General features: G+C 38.8%; 1 protein-coding gene across 1 annotated transcript in view; it reads left to right on the top strand.

The window, feature by feature from the left end:
- Positions 1 to 263: 263 nt before the first annotated feature.
- Positions 264 to 25,507, top strand: part of VGLL4 (vestigial like family member 4) — a 92,234-nt gene continuing 66,990 nt past the window's right edge. The window contains exons 1-2 of the mRNA XM_074913767.1: positions 264 to 403; positions 7,771 to 7,847. Coding sequence (XP_074769868.1) covers positions 7,784 to 7,847 — 64 coding nt within the window. The 5' untranslated portion in view covers positions 264 to 403; positions 7,771 to 7,783. The remainder of the gene's footprint in view (positions 404 to 7,770; positions 7,848 to 25,507) is intronic.

Below are 25,507 nucleotides of genomic sequence, written 5' to 3'. Positions count from 1 at the left end.
CGCTGCTCCGGCTACTTCTCCCGCAGCGCCGCCACACGCTCCGCCCGCCCCGCCGGGCGCGGGGCCTGTCGCGGCGCGGCTCCGCCTCGCTCCGTACCTGCGAGGATGTGATGTCAGCGCCTCATTTCCCTAATTGCGCTGAGCTCACGGCCGGGCCCGGCCGATGGCGCCGCCCCGCGCTCCCCACCTGCTAGGAGCGGAATTCCATCATTCCTGGGATTCCTCCCCGGGCCCGTGCAGCGAGCGGCGCCGGGGCCAGCGGCGCCGGGGCTCGCCGCGCCTGCTCCGCTCCGCCGCCGCCGGGCTCGCCGCCCCGGCCCCGGCCCGGCAGTAAACAAGCAGCCCTCCGCCCCCGGCCCGCTCCCCGCCCCGCGCTGCGCTGCCCGCCGCCCGGAGCACGCTGGTGAGTGAGCGAGCGAGCCCGCCGGCGGGGGCAGCGGCCCCGCGCAGCGCAGCGCGGCCCGGGAAGGGCTGGGGGCAGGCGGGGGGACAGGTGGGCCCCGGGCGGGGGGCGGCCGGCCGCGGCGCGCAGCCCTGAGGAGCGCATCGCCCGCTCTCCGCGGCCCGCGGCGGCCCGCGGCGCGGAGGGGAGTGTCGGGGCGGGCGGGCGAGCGTCGCCCCGGAGGCGCTGACAGGAGGGGACCGGGACGGGGCAGCCCCCGTCTCGCCCTCCGCGCCGCGGGACTCCTCCTCGGGCCGCGCACCGGGCCGGTCCCGGGGGCGGGCGGCCGAGCCGGAGCCTCCCCGGCGTCGCGCTGAGGGGGCTGCGCCGGGCCGGGCCGGGGTGGGGGGGCGGGAGCCGCCGCGGGGCCGTCGGGGCGGGCGGGACCCGGGCCGCCCGGCGCCCGCGGGATTCCCCCGGCTCCGCCGCGCCGTCCCGCCGGGGCCCGCGGGTCGGCCGGGCCCGCTGTGCCGGCGCAGGGCAGCGGGGGGTGCCCTGCGGCGGGCCGGCGCCCGTGGGCCGCGGGGGCCGGAGGGCGGCGCGGCCGGGCCCCGCGCACGGTGCCGGCTACCGGCAGAGGTGAGAAGTGGAGCGGCGGGGAAGCGTCCCGACGCAAGTCCGATCCGGAAAGTTGTTTCGGAGCGGTAGGAGCAAGCAGGGAGCGCTGTGCCAGCCATCTTACCGGCACACCTGGGCTGCGGCGGGCGCGCGGGTCTGGCAGAGGAAAGCCCTGGAGTTCCGTCGGGAGCAGAGCGTCCGGGGGGAAACCTGGAAGGAGCCCGAAGGGCACCCTTAAGGCTTTTGACTCTGCATCTCGTATCTTCCACTTGCAGAGATTTCTCACTTAATCTTTAGCAGTGCAGTTTCAGTCTATTCAGTCAAGCTGGTTTTATGTTTCCCAGATTAATCAGAAGTAATTAATTTTCTGAGTCGAGCTGACTGCACGTAACAGCAGCGCACCCCTTTTCTGGAAGTGCGATGAATGGGAATTTAACAACCGTTTCCACTGACATTTGAGTAACCACGAAGCCAGCTCGCTTCCCTTTCACTCTGTTGGTGCTTCAGGATTATCAGAAACAAGAAATAATGGACATTTTTTTAATTAAACCAAAGAAGACTAATTGATCTGGACCTCCAGGATTTCTCCTGCAGGGTAAATTTTCTGATTAGATTTTCTCTAACTTTAGAATAGGGAGCTCTTTAAAGAGCAGTTCTCAAAGAGGAACACACTGTAGGTTGTGAAACCTGAATGAAATTCTTTTTACAGGCGACAATATTAAGAACGCTTAGATCCAAAACTGTAAAATCCGGCAGCAACCTGCCTGTCCTGCCTTAATAATACGTGAACTGTTTTTTAAGGCTCTTCTCCAAACTTCTCAGCCTGTGTTTGTATGTTTCTATCTGCCAACTTGTGAGGTTATTTCTAACATAGAGTGTGTTTTGCTTAAATTCCCTACATCTCTCTTTCTTCTCCTTGAGGCACCAGTTATAATCTCAGTATTTGGGATCAGGCTACGAGGCTTTTTTGCAATCAGCGACAAGAACTAGTTTCAGTCACAAATAAAACGGAGACTCTTGCTAGAATTTGGGCGTGTCTACACTGTACATTGGCGTTGTTTTTTTCAAGCGACCACTGGGCCAGCACCTCCAGCGCGCGTTGTGGGGCTGGGCCGGGGAGTTCGGCGGCAGGATGCTGTGTCGCTGCCCTCCTCATCTCTTCATCTCTGCTCCCCAATGGCTCCGCCAGATGCGTGCTACCACAGAGCTGTTACACCCACCTCGGGGTAGGGATTAGGCCACTGATGAGCACCCAGAAGTCATGCTGAAAGGGGTAGATCTGATAGTCTGGTAGTATAAAATACGGCTAGTAGCTAAAATGGGATAGAAAATCATTGATTACAGACCTTTGGGGCGTGTTAACTGAAGAAGCGCATTCACGTTATAAAGCCTCAGGAGGTTCTTGTTAAATACACGTAGCTTTGATAACTAATACAATATGGAGACTGAGAAGGCCAATTTGTGTGTTTTCAGATAGATTGGAAAGTTTTCTATTACAAAAAGTAGTTTCGGTTCGGTTCTTTTAGCTATGGTTAGACGTTTCATAACATGTTTGCAGCAGAACATATAAGAAAGATGCAGGATGGGCTGAATGATCTTGCAGGTCAGGTTAGACTCTTCCACCTTTAATTTCTTATGTTTGTTAGCTTTTAATTCAAATTCCATTGTTAATAGCTTTCTTTTTAGAATGTTACCTTGTTAAGGAGGATTTGCACAACAAGAAAACAAAAAACACAAGGTAAAAGGACAAAGCTTTGCTTTAAGCTTATCATTTTCTGTGTGATAAGTTAAATCGTTGTTTCTGTTCAAAGATTTGCCTGTTCAAACACATTTTCTGTATGCAAAACAAGCATGGTAAAAAAAAAAAAAAGTCCTGAATAAATCAGGTTTTTTTAAAAAGTGGTATTTTGATGATTCCTTTGGCCAAGTAGCCTGAACTCACTGTGAAGACTGAGAGTTGTAAATGCAGAGGGATGATCAGTGCTACACAGTAATTGCAATCTAAATGGAGCACTTAGAGTTAACATTTCTCGTGGATATCTCAACACAGGATTTATCCACCAGTAGAAGCTCTGACCTAAGTGCAGTGGAAGGAATTTTAACGTATTGCGGCTATTGAGGACACATATTGAACACAATGTACTTATCATTATTGTCATTCACAGTACAAATATGCTTTACTCTTTCCTATCTTAAAAAATAAAAGATGTTGACCTAGTTTGCATCAAACTGCTGCTTTATCTTCCTTTCCTCTGTTGACTTCTTAACTGCACTGATAAATTGTGTCTGGATTTCCTCTTCAGTTTAGATTTCTTCCATTGAAATCACCTGGAGTCTCCTTTCTCTAGGTTGCTACTGTTTATGAATTTGACTGGAAGTACGGTGCCTGTATCTTCTTGGATGTGAGCTGCTTTTGACCTATTCGACCATGCTCTTCAATTAATCTTGTTTTCCCTATACTTGTGTTTATCTAGTTACTTCAGTCCTCACTCTTGATTGTTTCTGGAGTGTCTTGTCCTTCTTGTCTCACTTTTTTGTTGTTATAATGGACTTTGTTTATTAGTCCACTTCCTCCTCCTCCGACCATATCTCTGTAGTTTCACCAAACATATGATCTCAAGCACTAGGCTTTCCTCTACATCATGGAAAGGTTCAACCTTTCTCTCTTCTTGGCATCTTGTAGATGTCTATCTCTAATTCACACTCAACAAGTTTAAGAGAGACCTGTTGCTAGTATCTCCTTTCAGATCTGTCTTATTAATGTGTTTGCAGTGGCTGTGTGCTGAGCTGCTATTCTGTTGGTCAGTCAGACCTGTAATCCAGGCATCTTTACAACTGGAATTTTTCTTTAGATCTTCATGTCCGAACTATCTAAATTCTTCTGATTTTTCTTATCTGTACAGCCTGCCTTTTGTACAGGCCTTTTGTTCTCATCACCCAACTTTTTCTTTGTTTCTGTCATCTAACCTGTTACTTTGGTTACTAGTTAAGATCCATTCTAGACAAAAGCCATCACATCTCTGTAATGGGGGTTACTGCCACAAGCATAACCTTTCATGTTTCTCTTTCCTTTCCGTCTCTTCGCTATTGCCCCCCTTTTTTTTTTTGTCAAATAAAGTTCTTGTCTTTATTTCAAATCTTTCCTGACATACCCCACTGTGAATAATAACTGTCGTGGTTTGAAGAAATGTCTCATTGTTCAGCCTGCAGTTAGTCTCTGGTGCCGGTTTCTCTACTGCCTGATTACTTAAGTTTCAAACAAGCAACTGGAGGGCTTTTTCCCCTGTATGCTTTCCCTGATGCTTGGAAGGTGCTGTCTAAATCCATGAAACTGCTTAACTGTTCATTTTCAAGAGATTTAATTTCTCTAGAGTCTTCAAAGAAAATTAACAAACATTAGCAAAGCCAAGAGTACTCCATATGTGCATGGAATTTGCAAAACCTTGAAAAGGAGGGGGAAAATAATGTGCTGTTTTGTGACACTGATGGGTGTTGTGTTCTTCAAGTGTTGCATAAAAAGCTTACTAGTGGATCAGTGTTTAGTAATTTATCTTATGGAAATTGTATCCTTATGATTTTCCATTTTATGTCTTTTTTTCAGAATGTTCTTCGCTGTAATATCGGTGAGATTACAGACTAGGGGAATGTTTAGTAGAAACAGTGATAAATAAAAGGACTAAGTAAGATATTAAACTAATATTTGAAATTATGGTAGATAAAAATATATTGAACACTTGTAAAAGTGCTGTTGGCTTGTGTCTCTCTAAATGTCACGATTAAGATTTTGTAACAAGATACTTACAAAACTGTTTCCACAGTGTGTAAATCAGATCTATGCAGAAGAAGATAAATTTGTGTACTTGTATTTTGCTAGTCACTTGTTTTTCCCTTATGAGATCTGGGCATAGAGCGATACTTGCACATAGGCTAGAGAGCTGGTTTTGTGATGGGGATACTTAGAAAAATTCAACTTTGATTCAGGTTAGTTTCTGCTGCATAGACAGGTTCTGTGTCACACAGAGAATTAGCTGGCTTCTAGCAGGTCTGCTTTTTAACTGGATTTTTTTGTTTTTGTCAGAACCCTGGAAATTGAACTATTTCTTTCATTTCTGAAACATGACTCCTGAGGATGACCAGGCTCTTCTCTAGAGATTGCCTTGGAGTAGCTGTAGCAGTTGCTGTCCTTGCTGAGCTGGAATTAGGCTTTTAAACACTGAACTAAGAGAAGACTCCTCTCATTCTCGTAGGCAACCTTTATTTAGTTTCTGGGCTGTTATCCCTGACTTGTTAGTTTAGTTTAGAGTTAGAGGGGTATTTCATATTGTTTGAAAAATAATCTGGAAGTTTATAGCTCCTTGAAAGTAGTTTTCATAACTGTAAATATGTTCAGCATGTTTAAAAAGCGGCAGCATACATGGTATTGCACCCTGGAATTAGCAGATCTGTGTATTAACAGCATCCCTTCAAAGAGTGGAATGTCCTGAATGGACACAACATTCTTCAGAAGACCTGATCTGTTAAACACTTCTGCAGCTCTCTCATGATACGAGGTTTAATAATATGTAAGGCTACAAAACTATATTAAGGCCAGTTTTAGTGAAGTTGTTTTTAAAGTGTCTAATTTCCTGAATAGAATTAAGACTTGGTTCCTGTTTCCTTCTCTCAGTGTGGACTTCTGTCACCAGCTAATTCTCTTACTAGGAGCATGTTCTGGAAAGGGATTGGGCATCTGCTACTCCCATTATTTGAAAATTACTGAAAAACTTAAAGAAAACAGAAATTTATTTTCAGTAAAAAACACCTTAATATCCTTTGCATTGTTATTTATCAAGAAGGTTTTTCTAAAGAGTTGATCAAAAATCTTTGTATTACTGTTTTTGAAATTTAGGACAAAGCTGGTTAGTACTAAATCGTGAGTTAGCAATCAGTTTGGTGTAGCTGCATCATCCGATCAGACATATTTTAACCTTTTTTCCAACTGACTTTTCACTGTTGGAGGAATTTGTGGGAGAGGGTCAGTAATCAACACTCTGCGGAGAAATAGTGGTGCTATTTTAAACTCCAAGGAAACAAAAACCAGGAAAGAAACCAAGCATTAAGGTCTAAGGCATCAAAGTAGAAGGATGCTGAGGCTTCTTTAGTGAACACTCTCTTGCAAATCTTTGATTTGGAAGAGGGTGTGGCTAACTGTGTTATAAAGAAATATTTAATGAAGACAGACTTCATAAAATAAGAATCTAGGATTTTGTTTTCTAACCTCTTGCCCACATGTACTGTGTTTAAATGAAAGAGTTAACTGAATTTATAAGTTAGTTAAAATACTGTTCTTGAGCAAAAGCTGATTCTGACAGGGTGGGAGAATGCATGTTTTTATCCTCAAGCACTATACTTAGTTATTTCAAGTATGTCTCTTCTTGTACAGTTCTATGGAAACAAGACTGAATTTCATTCTTTATTGAAAAAATATTTTTTAAACTTAAAAATACTTCAAAAATTCTTTATCTTATGCTTTAAAATCTTTGATTAGTTTTAAAGTCTTTGCATTATTTAGGAAGAGGGAGGGAGGATAGTGAGGTTTATTATTTATAGTGCAAAGTCAAGGAAATTGTTTCCCAAACATATGCTTGTTGTTAAGTGTCTATACATGTGTTTGAGATTTCTGTAGTTGCCACTACCACTTTTTTTTTTTTTTTTTAAATCATACTGTAAAGTAAGTTACAGTAAACAGTTCTTATGACAGAATAGCATGCTAGTTTTGTGGAGAAAAAAAATGACATTGCTAGCAGTCCTGGGTTTTCTCTCTTTATCCATTTGTTTTCTTAAAAGTTCTGTCTATGCTCTTGCCTTATTTAAAAACACATATAAGTTGTTGGCCTTTTAACAAAAGCATCTTGACAACATGTTTTCCCCTTCCCCTTCTTTTTTAGTTTTGAAGCCATTAATGTGAAACTTTGAGAAGCTTATTGCTGTTGGGTTTTTTCTTTTTATTTTTATATATATTTTTTTTAATGGGAGAGTCTGTTGCTTAGTATAGTGCTGAAATGTGCATTTTTATGTAATGGGGTTAATTTTTCATGTATGGAAATTATGTGTTGTAACGGGAGAAAACCATGGCAAAACAGCTACTGAGGTGTGACTATGATTATACAAGTTACTCTTTTCTGTCTGTGTTATGAAATATACACATGCCCACTGTCTGACTGTATGTTCGTGAGTAAGAAAATGTCTTAATGGTTTATAAGCTTTGGATGATTCTGCTTTGGGCATAGGAGAGTATGGAGTACAAGTTTATTGAATGCTGTGAATCTAAAGCAATCTTGTGCTTGTGCGGGTGGTCAGGCCAGCTGTCATCTTCACTTCAGATGAGTTGTGTCTTTGGATACTGTCTCAAGTAGCTGTTTCTTGGAATGGAAGGCTGGCATGCGTAGGGCCAAACCGCCTACAATGTGTAGCAGATAACCTTGTTGCAGCATACATGAGCAGTGGTCATCAGCTTCAGCCAAGTACTTGAGAATTTGGCCTTCTGGTTTGTTTTGGATGAGTAGTTGGGCTAATTCCAGCGTTTCCTTACTTTCAGCAACGACTTACTTCTGAAAAGAGCTGCAGAAACCTGGATTTTTGGTTCTTTCTGCTGTCATGCTCTTGTTCATTGCTACTTCCCTCTGTAAAACCTGGTGTGTGTACGCTATGAATGAGTGGCTTACCACCTAGTATGTTGAGGTAAGGGCTCTGTGAGTTTACTCTTTGAAACTTTGCTCTGAATTTTCCAGGATCCAGAGAGGAATGGAGACTCCATTGGATGTTTTGTCGAGAGCAGCATCTCTAGTACATGCTGATGATGAGAAACGTAAGTCTGAAATTTAGTTCTCTGCTTTGTTGGATCCAGATGCTTTATGCTTGCATTGCATATCAGCCTATGTGCTGGCTTTACCAGTCTTTGCATTTTACTGAATCTAAGACATGCAGAATAATGTCTTCAGAAGCCTTTCAAAGGTTGTCTTACTCAGGGCAAAACCAGTATGTTGCATTTATAAATTGGTTAGTGTGCAAGAGAGAATCATTCCTGTTATTTTGAAATCTACTGAACAATTCATATAAAGGTGACCCTCTTTTCCTGGTTGCATTTGCATTGTTAGTAGACAGAAAAGTTGGAATGGAACTGCTGTCAAACTGAGGACGATTTGAGAGCTTAGGCTCTGTCATAAAATCCGTTAGACCTGTTGTCACTTAAGAACACATAACTGGGTGGGCATGAGTGAGTTGCAAAGATTCCTTTTCAGTTCATAAAAACTAAGAGGCAGACTGTTGTCATTAGTAATGAGCACTTCATTTTCCTTTCACTGCTACTGAAAGGTGAGTACAGGATTTTAACATAGTAAATGTCAGCTGTGGCTACAGAGGCTCATGTTGCCAATCGTCTGGGTAATATTTTGGCTTTTCATATTCATGATAAGCATTTAATATGGGTTAACTAATGCTAGAATAGTATTTTCAGTTCTGCCAAATGTTACTTTGTAGATCAGATTGTTACCCACATGCTTAGTAATAAATGTCAGTTTTCCTCTGAGTTGTGTAAGCACTCAGGAGGTGTATGCATCTTGAGTATCCTTTTTTACCCCAATAGATGCTAACTAAAAAAATAGTATTTTGGATTTCAAACTACTTTTGTGTGTAGCTTCTGCGCATAAAATCACCTTTTAAGATTAATTCAGCTTTTCTTCTTTTGGTCTTTGTTTCTTTATTCTGTATATGTTTTTTGAATTGCCTTGAGTATTGAATTAAAGAATTGATTTACTGCTGTTGCTAATAAAGTTACTAAAGTAATTGTGAACTAAACAAACAGTGTATTTGGACAACAAGTCTTAGAATTTTTATGTGTATTCAAATAGTCAAGGTAACAGTAGCTTGCTCTTTCAGGAGTTCATAAAGTGAATGTTTCATACCCTGATGAGCTCTTCTGTAAGACTGTCTCTTACCTTTATAATGAATATTGGTTTTGCTGTTCTTGCACGTTCACCTTGCTACTGGACAAGTACCAGGTGTTTGCTGATTCCCCTGTACTAGGCTGATTTGGTTGACTGCTACAGTTATTGACTACTACAGCAGTGGAAGTCCTTGAAGAAAGTATTTCGACCATGATTTTGGCCTGGGGGATTTCTCTTGTAAACTAGCATATATTTGTAGAAAAGGCAAAAGCTTAACCTATTTTTTTTCCCTACATGTTTAAAAATATATTTTGAATATGTATTCTTAATTTTCTTATTCTTAAATGAATTGGTTTTGGTTAACTATTGCCTAAGACTCTAGTTTGATTTTCAGTTCCACAGGGTAGGAATGTTGGGCTGGATTTAGAGAATCCAGAGGAAGTCTGACTGAGTGCAAGTTGCATGTGAGGAAGCTGATACGTATCTGGTTCTAATTTACATTCCTTTAGTCTTACCACTTAGACTTAATTAGATTTATGCCACTCTGCATCTTCTAACTTACGCTGTCTCCAAGTTTGTCGTGGTGCTGTGCATACTGCCCACCAAGAATGCTGTACTATGACAAGCTGATAAAAGGAAGAAATGAGTAGTAGTCCAGACCAGTCACTGAATTTGTGCTTTTGCATCAGCTTTTGTGGAAATGGCACCAGCCAGACTTCACTCTGTATTATAGACTGGACTGAAGTTAGTCTTAATCTTGAATTTAGTAATTATCCTTGAGCTTTCCAGTGAAGTGCCCGGCATGCTGCTCTTGGAGTTCTAGCAGTGTTCCTGTCTGTATTTCTATATCCCCTTTTCACTTTGTCTAACATGTAGGATTCTACACAGGGTTTCTAACACTCCAGTCATGACCAGGAGTGCAGTAATTTCTTCGGTTTTATTTTTTTTTAATTTTTTTCCTCTTTAAAACAAATTACTGTCAGATACTTGGTATCTGAACAAACTATTGAATTTATTTCAGTGATATTTCTTGTATTTAAGTAATATATACAGGTAAATTTATTGTCAATTCATTGGAAAAAGTTCCAGTGGGTTCTTTTTGACATTTCTAATGATCTCACGAAGTTTACTGCTTCTAAAATTTTGAATAAGGGTTTCAAATTAATTTAGTTTCTGAAACATTTCTGTCTTATCCTGAGTCTTTTTTTTTTGTGCTGGAATAGAAATTTGTGTAACGGATAACTCCCGATGCCCTTTGCACATTTCATGATGGAAATTTTATCCTATTTTTTGAATGGAGAGCAAAGGAAATGTAGCTATATGCTATCCTGACATGACAATGCTACCAAGTAACTAGTGGTTAGATACCACTAGTGAAACAATTAATCTAATCCACTTGTTAAAATGATTCAACTCGCCTCAGATATACTAATCTAAGCTATATGCCATTTAAGAGTTGAAAACTGCTAATTTGCCACTTTTTAAAGATAATTTTAAGCAATTAAGAAATCAATTTTAACTATATTATCTCAAAATTATTCCTCTTCAAAGTAGTTTACTATTACAGTTTTTATAAGAAAAATAAAGAAGTCTTAACACTCCTTCTCTGTCAACTAGTGTGAGAAATATATGCATAATGCATATAAAATATTTTTGAAGCTGGGCTGTGTTTGCTCCTGCACAAGGTATAAAGCTAGCTGAAGTCCTTAGTGTCTCATATTCATACATATCAATAATTTTCACTACTTTTTTTGAAAGTGTTTGTACTGTTTGTACATAAACCCTTGATCCTCTTGCAGACATCTTAAATTGCAAACTTTTACACCCTGATACGCTTTAATTCCATCTCAAAGAGGGTAGATTTAGATCAGATGTAAGGAAGAAATTCTTCCCTGTGAGGTGGTGAGGCCCTGGCAGAGGTTTCCTAGAGCAGCTGTGGCTGCCCCCTCCCTGGAAGGTTCAAGACCAGGTTGGACGGGGCTTTGGGCAACCTGGGCTGGTGGAAGGTGTCCCTGCCCGTGGCAGGGGGGTGGGACTGGATGAGCTTTAAGGTCCCTTCCAACCCAAACTGTTCTGTGATTCCATTAAAACTAATTTGTATAAATCAGCAGCCTCAAATATAGGTTCTTATTAAAAAACAAGATTTGTTTCCTTAAGCTGGTAGGTATTTAATTTTAATCTTGTTTGTCTGAGTATATTCAGAGGAGGAATAATACCAGTATTCTTTCTAATATGAAGGATCCTCTTACCTCTGTGGGCACTCACTGCAGTGCCAAGTAATATGGAAATATCTTAATGTATATACAAATCACACTGTTTAAACAAATACATTTAAACTTACCAGCACTTAAAGAAATGGAAGAGATGTGTGCCTATGTAGATTTCCCAGAATGGTTATTGGTTTCTAAAATAAATATGACCTTGAGTGGTTTTGGTTTGTTGGGGTTTTTTTTCAGCTGCACCTTTGCCAATTAAGGTCAATTCAGTGATACCTTAGCACTATATGATGCTTTCCGTTGCTATTTTATTTCATGAGCTATACCATATACTTTATTTCAACAGCTCCCAGTTTAAATCATGCTGCACTTGCTATCCAGGAAAATTTGTGAAACAGTTGGTTAACTGTTGTGTCATGGAAATGATTAATTATGGAGAAGAAATGAGTACTGTAATTTTGTAACTATTACCACTGTGATGTAAGCAGTTATTTAAGCTTATAGTATAGTGGATCTGTGCTTACAATAGCCCAACAAAACATAGCCAAAAAAGCTTAACAAAAGCGGACAGACACTCCTTTAGAGGTGATAACAGTTAAAGGAGAGGACTCCTAATGGAGTTAGTTCATTGTTTTCTTATTGTCCAAACTTGGTGGTCCATTTCAGTGGAAGGAAGGCATACACTGATGTAATTACTAGCCCGTCATTTTGAAGGCTTGTCACTAATTGCTTACTTGTCATTAGGGAAGCCTGTGCTGTTTATGAGCAGCTGTTCAGTGCCAGAGTAGGTAACGTGCAACTGGAAGTGGCATCTGTAAGATTTTGTTGGGATTTTTTCAGTGTTTTGGAAGTGGGCTTAATCTGAAGTGAACAGATGTAGGACTTGTGTATGTATGCTGTCTTTTTAATGTTTTCATGGCTGGAAACCTCATCGAATGTGGGTTATTGTACAAGTACAAAAATCAAGTTTACAATGAGATGCTTGATATTACTCATTCCTCTTCTTTTCCTAGGCTGTTCTTGCCAGCGTTGTACTGATTTCTCATACATTCAGGATTCAAGCTGACTGTTTTTAGAAGACCATAGTATAAACTGGTAGTATTTAACTAAAGACAAAGAATTACTGAAAGTACAGTTTTTCTTTCCGTAATTGTGTTGAACAGCAAGTGTTCAAACATCAAGGAGGATTATAATTTTTTATCTCATATAAAAATAAGAGTTTTGGGAACCGGTCTTTCATTTATAAACATTCAATTATAAATATTTAAAAGCATAATCTTGTTATTGAGAAAATAAAGAAGGAAAATGCTAGGAAGGACTTGCATTTGCAGAATGTGTGGAAAGCAGTGTCTACTCGGCCTGTGCTGATTTTATAGTAACACTTTACTTCCCTCCAAAATGCAAGTCCAGTTTAAGAATATTGGAATGAATGAGAAAAGACATGTTGTTTCTCACTCTCTCAGGTCAATATAGTGAAAAGTCTGTTGCTGGCAAACAGGAGAAAATATACTTCCGTAAGGAAATGAAATGTTTCGAAACAGCTAATAAATGGCATGATAAAGTCCTGGGTAATAGCTTTGCATTGTAATGCATTGTACCAAATCCATACCTGTTGAGTCTTGATTTATGTTTTGAAAAACTGATACAGGACTACATTTCAAAAAAAAAAAAAATAAGGTGATCTTTGATCCAGTCATGCTTCTTGCACATGTACCGTCAGTTGCATGCGTCATCCTGGTGTGCATGGGAAGCCTGGAATTGCTATTCTACACTCTTGCCTGTGAACACTGTTATTGTTTGGCAACAGTTTCTTTTATGTGGTTTAGTTTAATCCACTTCAAATAATTAAGCTAGACCATATAGTTGGATTTCTAGTACAGAAGAATTACTGTGCTTTAAAATCCCTGCACTAATCCACTTTGTAATAAAATCCTCATGTAGACAAGACCTACAAATCAGTTTTTACCGTTCTTCATTCATACCAATCAGTTCAGTTAGGAGAATTAATTTTGTGCTGGTTGTTTTGGATGGCTGATCCTAACAAAGACATTATTTTAAGGGTGAGTTGAGATCAATTTATTATTTTTTTAACGCTCTTGAAGAGGTTGATGACTCTCTAAGCCTATTGTCTTTAAAGACAAAACAAGCAATATTTATAGTGGAACTAGACTTGAATGTTGCTATTTGTGTTGAGGATATTAATGATGAAATATTTCTAGCATCACCAGGACTTTTCACCTACAGTACTGTTTGTTTTGTAATTTTATAGCAAATTATGGGCAGTGAGCCTAAGGCAGGTTTTAATATCAGTGTTTGCAGAAGTTTAAATAGCTTCCATTGTATGGTGTGAATACATAAATCAGCACTGAAAATATTTAAGATCCTGAAGGTTTTTTGACTGTCTAAAAGTGAGGAATTGGATGGAACCTGCTGTATGAATTCAGTTAGCACAAAGACAGTTTCATCGATCAGTTTCATTTGAGGTTTGCTTTGGTGGATGGTCTTGGGGTTTTCTTGGAGTTTGGGGTTTTTTTTGCTAGAGATTCATCCCCTTTAGAAAAAGGGGAAACACTGATAGCGTTTTTACACAGAAGTGAAATATCAGTATGCCACAGTCCTTTTTTATTTTCTGTTCACAAGTTCACCATTCTAGGTAGAACTGGAAGGAATAATCCATGCTTGTAGTAAGGATGATAGATATTATATAGCAAAGTATTACTTAAAACAAGATGAAGAATTTCCAATAGAGCATAATCTTGTCACGTGACATACCCTTTGTATTTTTATTTGTGCATGTATGTCCAAAATAGCAAATCTTGTAACAAAGAAATAAATAAACGAAAAAAGTCTTAGCTGCATGTTGTGGTTAAGAGAGACTTAAGTATTACTTCTCATTTATGGAAGGTTTCTTTTAGGGATGGAAGGGAGTCAAATTGGTTCAACAAGGGCAACCCGGAGCATGTTTAGAGTTCTTCTGAAATATAAAATGAGTTTGTGTACTGAACCTTAATTCTCATATAGACTGTTTTGATGGCAAACTACTTTCCCTTTGTGCTAGGATTCTTCATATTTTGTCCCCAGTAATAGGTATAATACACTTAATAGTTTAGTACATCATCACTTCTCTCTTTTGTGTTTATTGTTTTGCCATTTTTTCTGTAGTTTGTGATTATTTTTTTTCACTGTTACAGTGCTGAGAATGTTAATGTTATCAGTAGTACTTGGTGGGAAAAGGTAGTCCCTGTTCTCAAGACAGGACGGGAAGCGGAGCACCACTATCATGACAGGGGGCTGCCTCTGATTGGCCAGCGAGGCAGAAGCTGAGATGGAAACTCCCGTTTCCCGATTCCTAGTTGGAGCACCTTATTGTCCACACTGCTAACGCCGCAGCTTCTGTTGAACCCTGAGCTCTCCTGGTGTGCAAAGCAGCCTGACAGAGAAGTCCCAGCAGTTTGGTGCCATGAACACTGTTGCCACCGTGGAAGTGGAATTTAATGGACAGGCGGTACTTCTCCTTTTCTGCTGGTTGCTTTTGTAATATTCAGGAAGTAAATTGGTTATTGTCTTTTACAGTAGTTCACAGCTGTGCCATAAAATTTATGGTACCATTGCCAGCAGGACTGACTAAATCACTATTTTGTTTTTCCCCTATTTAGGCTAGATAAAAATCTCCCTTGTAATAAAAAGGTTGTATGTGATGCTTCTACTAAAAATCTTGTTTTTCTAGGACTTTGAGGACTTCTCCAGCAAATGGCGGAGTCATTTATGATCTTAACCTCCTACTTCTTGTTTTGTAGGACAGTACTTGCTGAAATCCACCTTGGCTAGGTTGAGGGCAACACAACTCCGTTAACCCAGATTTTTCTTTTGCATTCTATAAATAAATTTTAACAGTATTTTGTATGCATGTTGTTCTTCAGTGCTTTTAAAGTTTGGGGATTTTTAATCAGGGTTTGTCAACTTTTGGATGTCTCTTATTAACCAGCCCAGCGCAACCTTTCATTTACAGCTTGACTTCTTCTACAGCAGTTCTTCTACAGCAATGAAGTAACTGAATAGCTCTTATGAATTAGCAATTATGCTTGTGTTCAGAGCTTAGCTGTGATGTCCAGCAAAAGAGAATCTTATCTGGAGGAAAAGCTAGATTCTAAGAAGCAGTATCAGCAAAAATCTATGTTTGTATCTCTCAACATCTGAGAGGTGTTAAAAGTAGGTTTGTCAGATAGTCATTTGTGTAACGTTAGATCAATGCTAGGGGAAGAGGGGGTGTGCTGTTAGTTTTGGAGCAGAATTTGTGGCATAAATAATCTTTTTTTTTTTTTTTTTTTTTTTTACTGAAAGGGGGAAAAGTATGGAAGTGTGATGTTTCAGTTTAGTAACAATGTGATGGAGAGACATAAGTGGTTCAATGCAGCTTGAATTATCTGTTGTTGCGGGATGAATACCAAAAGCTTCGAAGAATAAAACTCTGTAATACCATGCATAGTGTTCTGCATTTATGGACCACACAGACCAGAAAATACTAATATCTTCTCTGTCTTAAATATCAGCTAATCTACTTTTTAGTAAAATACCTGGATGGCTGAATTCCTGACCTTCTGCTTTTTGTCTTTCAAAAACTTCAGCTGTTTGTGTTACTTAGTATTTCACAGGGTGGTTTCCTGTAAATGGTGTCAGGGCCTTTTCATCATTTTTAGGGTTTTCTTGACAATAGAGTGTTAAATAGGATAACTGGTTGTTTGGGTTGTTTTGTTTAAAAAAAAAAAAAAATATTCTTACCCCCAGAAAGCTTTGTCCCTTTTTTCTCAAAGTTTATTATAGCAAGGAAATAAAGAATGAGTAGAGTTATGTTTTCAACTTGTTAAATAGGCTGGAAAATGGGGCAATCGTCTGCTTGGCGCCTAGATGTATTTTAATAGCAGTAGAACACTATTAACATAACCAGTGGAGTGATGGTAATGCCTTCAGGAACAAAAGTGTCTAAACATTTTTTTTTTTTTAAATGAATTAAAAAAAAAAACATTTGCAAGGGGTTCGGCTGCTTACAGTTTGTAAACATGTAGCATCCTTCTACCCAGTTGGGTAGATGTTTCTACCCAGGCTGTGCTAGCACAGGAAATAGGCTGCTCAGGGTTCCCGAGCAGTGTCAGCCAGACAGTATGTCTTTTCTTTCTGAATCTTTTTTAGCTAATTGGTGATAAAGTATTTGCAGTGATTGGTGGCATTACCTCCAAGTAAACGATGTTTACAGAAACACTATCTCTTTAAATGTTGTTTGGCAAATGGAGGGGAAGGAATCTTCTTACTAGAATGGAATTTGTCATCAGATACCAGCCACTGCTCTGAAAATTGCAGCTGACTGACTACTATATTGTTAAGCGTGGTAGCACATACATAACTGTATGGAACTTGTCAATGAACATGCTTCCAAATGACTGTAGTTTCTGAAATGCTGTACGTGGGACTTTGTGCTCAATTTGTCTACTTTACGGTAATATATATTTGTTATGTCCTGAATTTTGAAACAATATAGGGAAATTATTCAGTCATTAGGTTTTGTCTGGTTGAGTTTTCTGGCAGTGACTGAAACTACATAAGTGGACTGGATTTTGCGGCTAGGCAGAATATATTAACATGTGAAAATCTGGCCATTCTATGTGTGATACATATTATTTGGCTTATTTCATTAAAAAAAAAAAAATTCTTAATTGGAAATACTGCAGGCTGACTTGTGAAATATAGGATGCTTTCCCAGGATGTTCTTTCCCCATCTTTAAGAGCGCAGTGAATCAGGACAAACTCAGAAATGTCAGCGTCGTGTATGAAAAGCGAGTGTTCGGATGGGCAGAATTAGTAAGGGGAAAGGAGTGAAAATATTTCAGAAATACTTGGATTCAGTATATTTACTGTTGATTATCTGCTTTTCCTTATTTAATTGTTTTTGTAGGTACTTATTTCAAGACCTTACCCATGTGTCTGGAAGGGTTAGAAATAGCTTTACAACTTCCTGGTAGCCTCCTGCCAACAGCCACGCTGGCCCTCCCGTTGCTCAGGTTCTACCTACCAGATGCCATACATTCTGGAGTGCCTGTAATTCATTTTCCAGATGGCAAAGCAGGGCTTTTTGGGAAAGAGAATGTCGTTGGTGCAATGTAGCAATTCTTAGTTTTGTTGATGCGGGCAGGCAAATCTGGAGGTACTTTTTTGTGTAAGCAAATGAAGAGATTATATTTAAGAAAGGAGGACTGAGTAAACTTTGTGTGTCAATTCTTTTAGAAGCAGTGTGGTGTTAAAATTGAGGTGGTTCTATACAATCTCTACTCCTTTTTCAGTTATACGGTCTTCAGTGAAATGATCGTAGAATATTTACACTTCTGTTGTAAATTGAAATATTCAGGTTCTTAGTTAATGAGCACGTTTGGTATTTTCCCTTGCTGGGAGCCCAGACTTTATTTATGGTATGCCATTCAAATTCTGATCTGAAGGAGGAGGGATCTGAACATGGATTTTCCAGTCCAAGATGAGTGTCCTAATTAATGGCTTATGAAACAAAAGGAGGATACAGTCAATTATCACTCTGTTTTACTAATGCCTTTTCTTCTGTTTAAGAAAAAAAAGTAGCAATACTTTGTTTCAGGCTGAAGAGAACTTATTTCTCCCCAAGAAGCAAACACCAAAATTACTCACTTTTAATTTTTCCCCTCTTTTGCTGCTGAATGAAAAATCAATTGCTTATGTAAGCATAATTCTGGCTACAAATCTGTTATGCAGCTATAAGCAATGTCACTACAGCAGCTTCTGTCATCCATAAGCCTAAAAGGAGAATTGCTTGTTGTTTAGCAAATTGGAGAGTGATTTAGTGCTCTCCTCTGATTTTTTTTTTCCCTTCTGTTCTGATTTTAAACTTAGTGACTTAATGACATGTTAATTGAAAGGTCCCCCAAAACACTACTCTGTGTTACAAGAGTATTTTCATCCATCCACTGCAACAGTATTGTATTAGGTGATAATACTTCCATAACACTGGAATCAAGTTTGCTTTAGATGTATATTTATTGCTTTGTATGAGAGAAATTATAAAGAGTAGTTGGATAGAAATAGTCTTTTGTGTGATCTTCTTTTAACTCGAATAATTTTAGTACATGCAGTAGGCTTAATTTTCCTGAAACTGTGGGACTAGTAGTAACTGCTTTTATTTTCTGGGTCATGCCCATGTTGTCTGTTTGGTTCATGTGAAAACAGTTATGTATTACAGTTGTAACTTCATACTATAAATCTCTGGCCTTTATTTACTTTATTTAGAGCCAGATATATCTGGCTCATAATTGGAGAAGAATGACAGTTCATCTATGGCTTTGTCTCTTTGTGTCTTAATGCACCTCTTGCTTAGCCTGACCTGGAAAGCATTTGATTGTATAGACAAGCAAAAATGTTACTTTCCCCTCTGAACTCACCTCCAAATGATGAGATAAATTAAGGACCTCTTTCAGTAGTTTTTGATCCTCAGAGTTATCTCATCAGTAGACAATATAGTGATTTTCAAATAGTGGTCAAGATTTCAAATACGTTCAAGTTTAGCAGTGTTGGCCTCTGATTGAAATTCGTGATCTTACTGTGCAGGGACCTCAGTCTTTTGTGAACATTTCAGAATAAATTTGTTGTATAATGCTGGCACTTAAGGTAATTATTTTATCTGTTGTTATATTTACCTACCCAAACTATTCTTTTATTTCAAAACAATGACCTCTATTTTTAGAAGTATAGTTGAACAGTTAATTAACTTTAAATGTATTAACATTTATAGTAGTCCTTAATAAATTGTTATACGCTAATAATATTATTGTTCTCTTAAATAAAAGATGAGAAACTAAGGCTTAAGAATATCCTTTTTCAGTGTTTGAATATGAAGGAAAGTAATGGGCTTTCTGCTTTTCTGTGGAAAGGAAAAAAAATTGGAAATTTTCAATTTGTTCTCTTTACAAAAATGGAGATAGGTGTTTTTTTTATTTTTTAGTGGAATTATAGTTAACTAATCTCGATAGAAACCTCTGAGCTGTCTGATTCTTCTTGACTAAAGTACTGGATAGACTTTATCTGAGTTAATGGCAGTAACTGGTTACATGAGTATCTTGTGGTTCTCTGAGGCAGTGGGTCAGCTGCCTTAATCTGTTTGACTGAACTTCTCATGACTCCCAACAGATGTTTTGCCTTCAAAGGTCAGTTTAATTTTCTGACCAGACTAGCTCCTTGCTTCCCAGAGCATGCCAAGATAGTTAAGAACTGGAATGTAGTTTGACATCGGGAATGAAATTTAATGAATTTCTTTTTCACTTCCTTAGTTATTCAACCAAATCTCACGATACCCACTTTCATAACAACTGGCAGAGCATACATTCAAAGGAAAATACAGTGTCAGAAGAAAAAGATTATATGAATAATTAGAATGGTTTTCTATTCTGAATAGTTTAAGGCAGAATCATTGAAATTCTAAGTAGTGTATTTTCATAATATTTATTTGTATTACAGTAGTATATAGAAGTGTTGTTGTGCTAGGCATTGAAAATATGCATAATTAAATTCCCATGCAGAATGTATGGTATGCATATTGTGATGCTAAAAACAGCCCCAGAAGATTGGTCAGTTAATGGAATCAAACCCCATTCTTGAAAATGGAAGTGGCAAGAAAAATTTGCCCCTCAGAGGGCCAGAGAAAGGCTTACAGTTTCAGCAGATTGTAAGCTCTCAGCAGGAAACTCTTAGCTCTTAAAATTAGAAACATTTGTACATAATGTACTTCTAGGGAGAGTCATAGTCTGATTCTCTGTTGGAATATGAGATTTGTTTTACCACAGCGAATTGATCATCTTGTGACTGGCTCACGTCTGTAGTAGGTATTTTGAGGGCAGTTTTTGCTGAACCATGGACAGTTACTTGTTGGCTCTCACCTGGCGCCAGTTCAGCCTGTCTGGCCTAGCTGTGCTGGAATGGAACGGGGATGGGGAGTCTCTGTTAAGATTCCTGCAGGTATCTTGTGACTCTGTCACAGATAGATTGTGGATTTTGTGAAAGAATATGTAGTAGACTTGCATGTGTGAATTACTACTGTGCCCATTATGGTGCTCTATAATACGAGTTATTTACTCCATGATGTAATTTACAACGTCACTTGGCATATGCATGTGTTTTGCAAATCTACTGTATGAAAATTTCAGTATTTTATCGCCACAAATAGAATAATTGTTGACAAAATAATCCTGCACAATATTTTTTTTTTCAACCAGCAACTTTGCTGAAGGGTTCAAGAACTTTTGCATTCAGAAGAGGCAAAAATTACCATGTTTTTTCATTTAATTCTCCCTTCAAAACTTGGTGGCTCCATTTCTATATGTAGAGAAGGAGCAAACAAATTGGTACACTGACATGACAACTACGGTGTCATGCTGAAAGAACAACTTCAGTCTTATTTAGCTGCCTCTATTCTTATGTGCTTCCAGTATAGATCTCCCTAGCTAGACTATTTTTTTTATGGTGATCTGTTTATATTTGTATGCATTTGTTTATTTGATCTTTTGATAATCTGGCGAGTCTATTTAAAAATTATTTTTCTCAGAAATAAGGCATAGTGGTATTGTAAGCTGTTCCACTGACCTTAATGCAGTCTTTCTGCTTTCAGTCATGCCTAAATACTAATTAGTAATGAGAGGAAAATTGTGGCAATAGAAAAATGTAGGTCTTAACTGCTACTTCTGGCTATTCACTCCAAACAATCAGTGATCTGTTCAAACATACGTGCTTATGGTCTCCTTGCCTATTTCAGTTATTAGTAACAGTAGATTTGTACTTTCTGGTAGCACTTGAGTTCAGTTCAAGTCACTTTTAAAACAGGGTAGATATATGCTACCTGCCTTGCACTATTGCATTGGAAAGAAAATTATGAGCGTAGGGGTCCAGCATGGGATGGATATGAGAAGCCTGAGGAGTTCGTTATGGAATGGCAGATACGGACTTTGTGGTGGAAGAGAGTGGTGATCACTCAGGAGATCTCCATCAGAGCGTAACAGTGGTGGGGAGACACGGGTGTGCTGCTCACAAGTGGAGCTCCGGGATAGGGCTTCTGGCTGAAACGGGAGGCGGGATGTCCTGGGGGCTGTGCTAGGCTTGATGATGGCTATAAAGCCGAAAAGCGGTAGTAGACAGTGGGCTGCAGCAAAGAGTCTGCTGACCACTTTAGTAGACTTCTTTTCCCCTGTGATGTAGTATGGGATTCCATGCTTATTTTATGAATATAATGAATGTGAGTGAAGTACTAAAGAAAGAGTTTCATGGAAGACCTTTTATATATTTCTCTATTTGGATTCTAAGTATATTTTTATGTACTCTTTATTTCCTTTTTCTCTTTGGATCCCTGCTCTCCATTAAGTTGGCATTTTCATTTTATCCCTGAAATTGCTTATCATTGAAGTAAGTGGAAAATACTTATACAAGTGATGCTGTCTTGTGACTTCTTTTTCTTTGACTTTCACAAAAAAGATAATTAATTTCTCCAGTAGGTGTAGAATATCTGTTGTTTCCTATGAGAAATAGAAGCAATGGTATAAATGAGAATCTTTTTTTAAAAATCCTTTTTGTTTACTTACTAATTTTTATTACCTGTTGCAAGCTGCAGTTACTGCTTGTTAATGTTAACTATCAGAGTTCAGCAATACAAGGCCTTGATTTGTTATCTACCTGCTACCTTCTTTCAAGTGCTGTGGTTATCACCTCCTTATGGCCAGGATATTTATTCTTATTGTTGTCTGTGCTTGAAGTGCTCCATGTAGTGCCCTGATAACTGCTTGGAACTTCTACCAGAGTAGAAATAACCATAAGTACCTTTTTGCCGAAATGATAAATCCTTTTTATCTTTTTCTGAACAAGTTTAGTAATATCTTTTGTGTTTGTATCAAGAGCTTGCCCAGTCAGTCATTCTTAAATGTGCAAAAAAAGGATAAGCTTGTGTCACTAACATGTCCTTTCCTCAGTCACTTTTCTTATCGTTATGTGAGTTACTTCATGATGTGCCAAAACTCCAGTAGAGCTGTGACATCTTTTAAAGAAACTTTGGATTTTGTCTCCCATATTGGAGAAAAAAATTTAGTTGACTTTTTACTGCATTCTTGTAAAATACAGCATCTCAATGTTTAAAGGCAAATGTATCTAACCCAAATTTAAAATAAAAATAATATTTAATTGGAGAGCATTCTCTCTTGGATAGTTACACTTCCATAATCTTAAGGTTGTTTTTTTTTCCTCTCTCTAACCCAGAACTGCAATTTCTCTGAATCCTCTCACAGTGAAGGTCACTGCTAGTAGACAGGCTGGGTACTTGCTTAGTATTCCACATGTAATTCTGGCAAAACTCACAGTTCTGTTTTTATGACACAATAAAAATCAGTGAATCTACACCATACACTTTGTTTTAAGCATAGTGGTTGTTAAATGGTGATTCTAAACAGCTGTGTTAGGAAAAGGTGGAGGGGATCTTGAATTATTTTCTAGTGTGGTTGTACAGAATGATTACGAGCAATTTAAAAGGCGTTTGAAAAAACACCCAAAAAGTGCAACCAAAAAGTATCTCTGAATGCTGTCACTGCAAGAAGCAAAGCCTTCTATAACCCTGTGAAGTATCAAATTTTATTTTAGACTGGGAAAGCACATAGGCTATTTTTTGATTAACATCAGTTTCCTCCATATTTCTCCCCAAGTTATCCATATGTCTTTTAACAAGCCCAGCTTGTAGTAATGATTTCCTACTGTCCAGCAGCTGGTATGAGCTAGAGGAGTCCTAGGAATTCTGTGCAGTGTTTGGGGAGGGGGCTGACTAGGAATGTTAGATGGTTCTGGGATAGTTTGTCTAGCCCATCATTTCTCTTTTCATCATTTCCTGTTCTAGGAGATCATATTCTCTGGTGGTACTGGTAAGATTTCAAAGAAGTTTACTTTTTTTTTTTTTCCTTCAGACCTTTTACAATTTTCTTAACCATTATTTTATGAAAAGATGTGGCAGATGTGAAAGCTTCAGAAAGCATATATGCCAACCTATTTTGTAGTGTTTCTTTTGGGTTTTTTAGGTTTGTTATGTCTAAGTATTGGTCTTGACAGATAATTAAATTTTGAACTAGCTTTCTGTATGTAATCTGTATTTATGCTTATGTTACTGAGAGTGGAATTTTGGTTTGAGGTGTGCTTTATTTCTTGGGTTTCTTTAAACCCGTGTTTAAATACGAACATATGAAGGAAAATATTTACACACCTGTATTCATTTAAAAAAAAAAGAAAAGAAAAGAAAAGAAAAGGATGAAACAGAGCAAAAAGGATTTGTTGTTTATGGTGACCCAGGAACAGCTTTTAGAGGGCTCCTGTTTGTGTAAAAGTGTGATAGTCAAATAAGCCTGTGCCTTCAGACTGAGGTTGTGAAAAAAATAATAATTCTCTTATTTAGGGACCACTGCCAGATGCTTCTGAACTAGGAGTGTTGCAAGTTGAGAAAAAGGAGTGAATATTGATAAATGGTTCATAACAGTTTTAATCCTGAGAGGGACTGGGACACATGTAGTGGCATATGTATATAATCACCCAAAGTCTATCTTAGGACCCCAAGCTGGACACCAGCTAAGCTGCTGATAACCCCATGTCCTGGCAGCTGCAGGAGGCAGCCACATGTTAAAGGCTGCACGCATCTTGGTATTTTTTGCATAATTCTTCACATGAGGGGTGCATGTGTGAGAGAGATGAATGCATTCATAATCCCTATGACAATTGTTTTATGCTCCGCAGAACATGAAATTAAGTTCTGGTATTTGTGATAAGCATATCAGATCCTTTATCAGAATTAGCCCTCTGCATTCTCTGAGGTCTTTCTTTTAATTTTCTCTCTACCTGCCATTACGGAGGCAGTATTTTGTAGTTATTCTTTTGTTCTTTGTCCGTGTGGGTAATAGATTGCAGGCTGAAAATGAATGTACAGCTTGTTGTTGGAATTAAGTTCCGTGGGCTGACTATTTAATTAAATGCTCGTTGTGAATTGGTGTCCTTACACTTTTGGTGTTTGTATGGCTGTAAGGAAATCCACTTAATGTCAGTTGTAAAGTAACTGAGATTATTTTAATGTCAATAAATTGGACTGAAATTAATTTTATTAGAGTAATGAAATATTTAAAGTAATTAATGTTTTTATCCAATAATTATTTTTTTTTAAATGCGAGTTTCTTTAGGTTTTGCTGAAATAGCAAGAAATCATTTGAAGATGCTTTGTTTCAGTTCAGAAGCTATTCCTAGGCAGTGGAGCAGAGGTTTGTGTCACCAGCTTTAACTGAAATGTACCTCTCTGCAATTTGATAGCTGCTCTTTTAAAGGCATATTGCTAACAGTGAGTAAAAGGTGTGGTGAGAAGTGTAGTAAAATGGGGGTGGAGGAATTGTAAGGTTGTTCTGTGTTAGTACATTCTTATCACATTTAGCACCATTATTTTACAGTGGTGTGAATTGTTTTAGCCTATCATTCATAAAAGTTTAGGTATATAAATATTTTGTAATGCATAATATCCAGCTTATTCTGAAGTAAATGTATAAGAAAACTGAAAAAGCATAGAGAATTCTGTAGGGAGTAAAGCTGGAGGCTGGGGAGTGGGGAGAAAGGAACTGATGACTTTAAAGATCCTTCAAGAGCTGCAACATTAATAAAGTTTCTTAACATTTTAGCTTATAACTGTTTTTCAGACTGTAAGGTTTGGGTTTGTCACTATACTGTAAAGTAGGTATTGAATCTGATATGATTTAAATCAGTGATAGTCTCTAACTTTACTGGTGCAATGTCAGACAAACACAAGGCATAAAATTAACACAATGCAACATGGTGACTGTTCAGTTTTCATTGAATTGGAGATATAGACTCTGATTTCCTGGCTTTGTAGATTGCCAGACTACACGTAGTTTTGATCTGATAGCTCACAGTATTGAAGAATCATCACTGTTTTCTTGAAGCCATTTTATACTGTGTATGTAGTACACACATAACTAGGATGTCAGGCTTCATTCCTAACTTAGTTTACAACTGTGCAGGAAAACTTTAACTGAAGTATAATCATGCTTTTAACAAGAATTGTCTGAGTGGCCACGGACTTTAGGCCACACTTCAAACAAGTGTCAGTCACCGTTTGCATGATAGACCAGTGTATTTCTTCATTAAAAGATGTTTCAGTGGAAAGCAGCGAGTGGGTAGTGCCTCCCTACTCTCCCCGATCCCTCCTGGCACAGGAATCACTGCTTGCACAAGGATCAGTTAGGCTCTTTCCCAAGCATGGGTCAGAGATGGTTGCCTCCCAAAAA

The sequence above is a fragment of the Athene noctua genome, chromosome 10 (genome assembly GCF_965140245.1).
Source record: "Athene noctua chromosome 10, bAthNoc1.hap1.1, whole genome shotgun sequence".
Classification (NCBI taxonomy): Eukaryota; Metazoa; Chordata; class Aves; order Strigiformes; family Strigidae; genus Athene; species Athene noctua.
The sequence above is the reverse complement of the archived record's forward strand: the minus strand, read 5'-3'. Positions and strand labels throughout refer to the sequence as shown.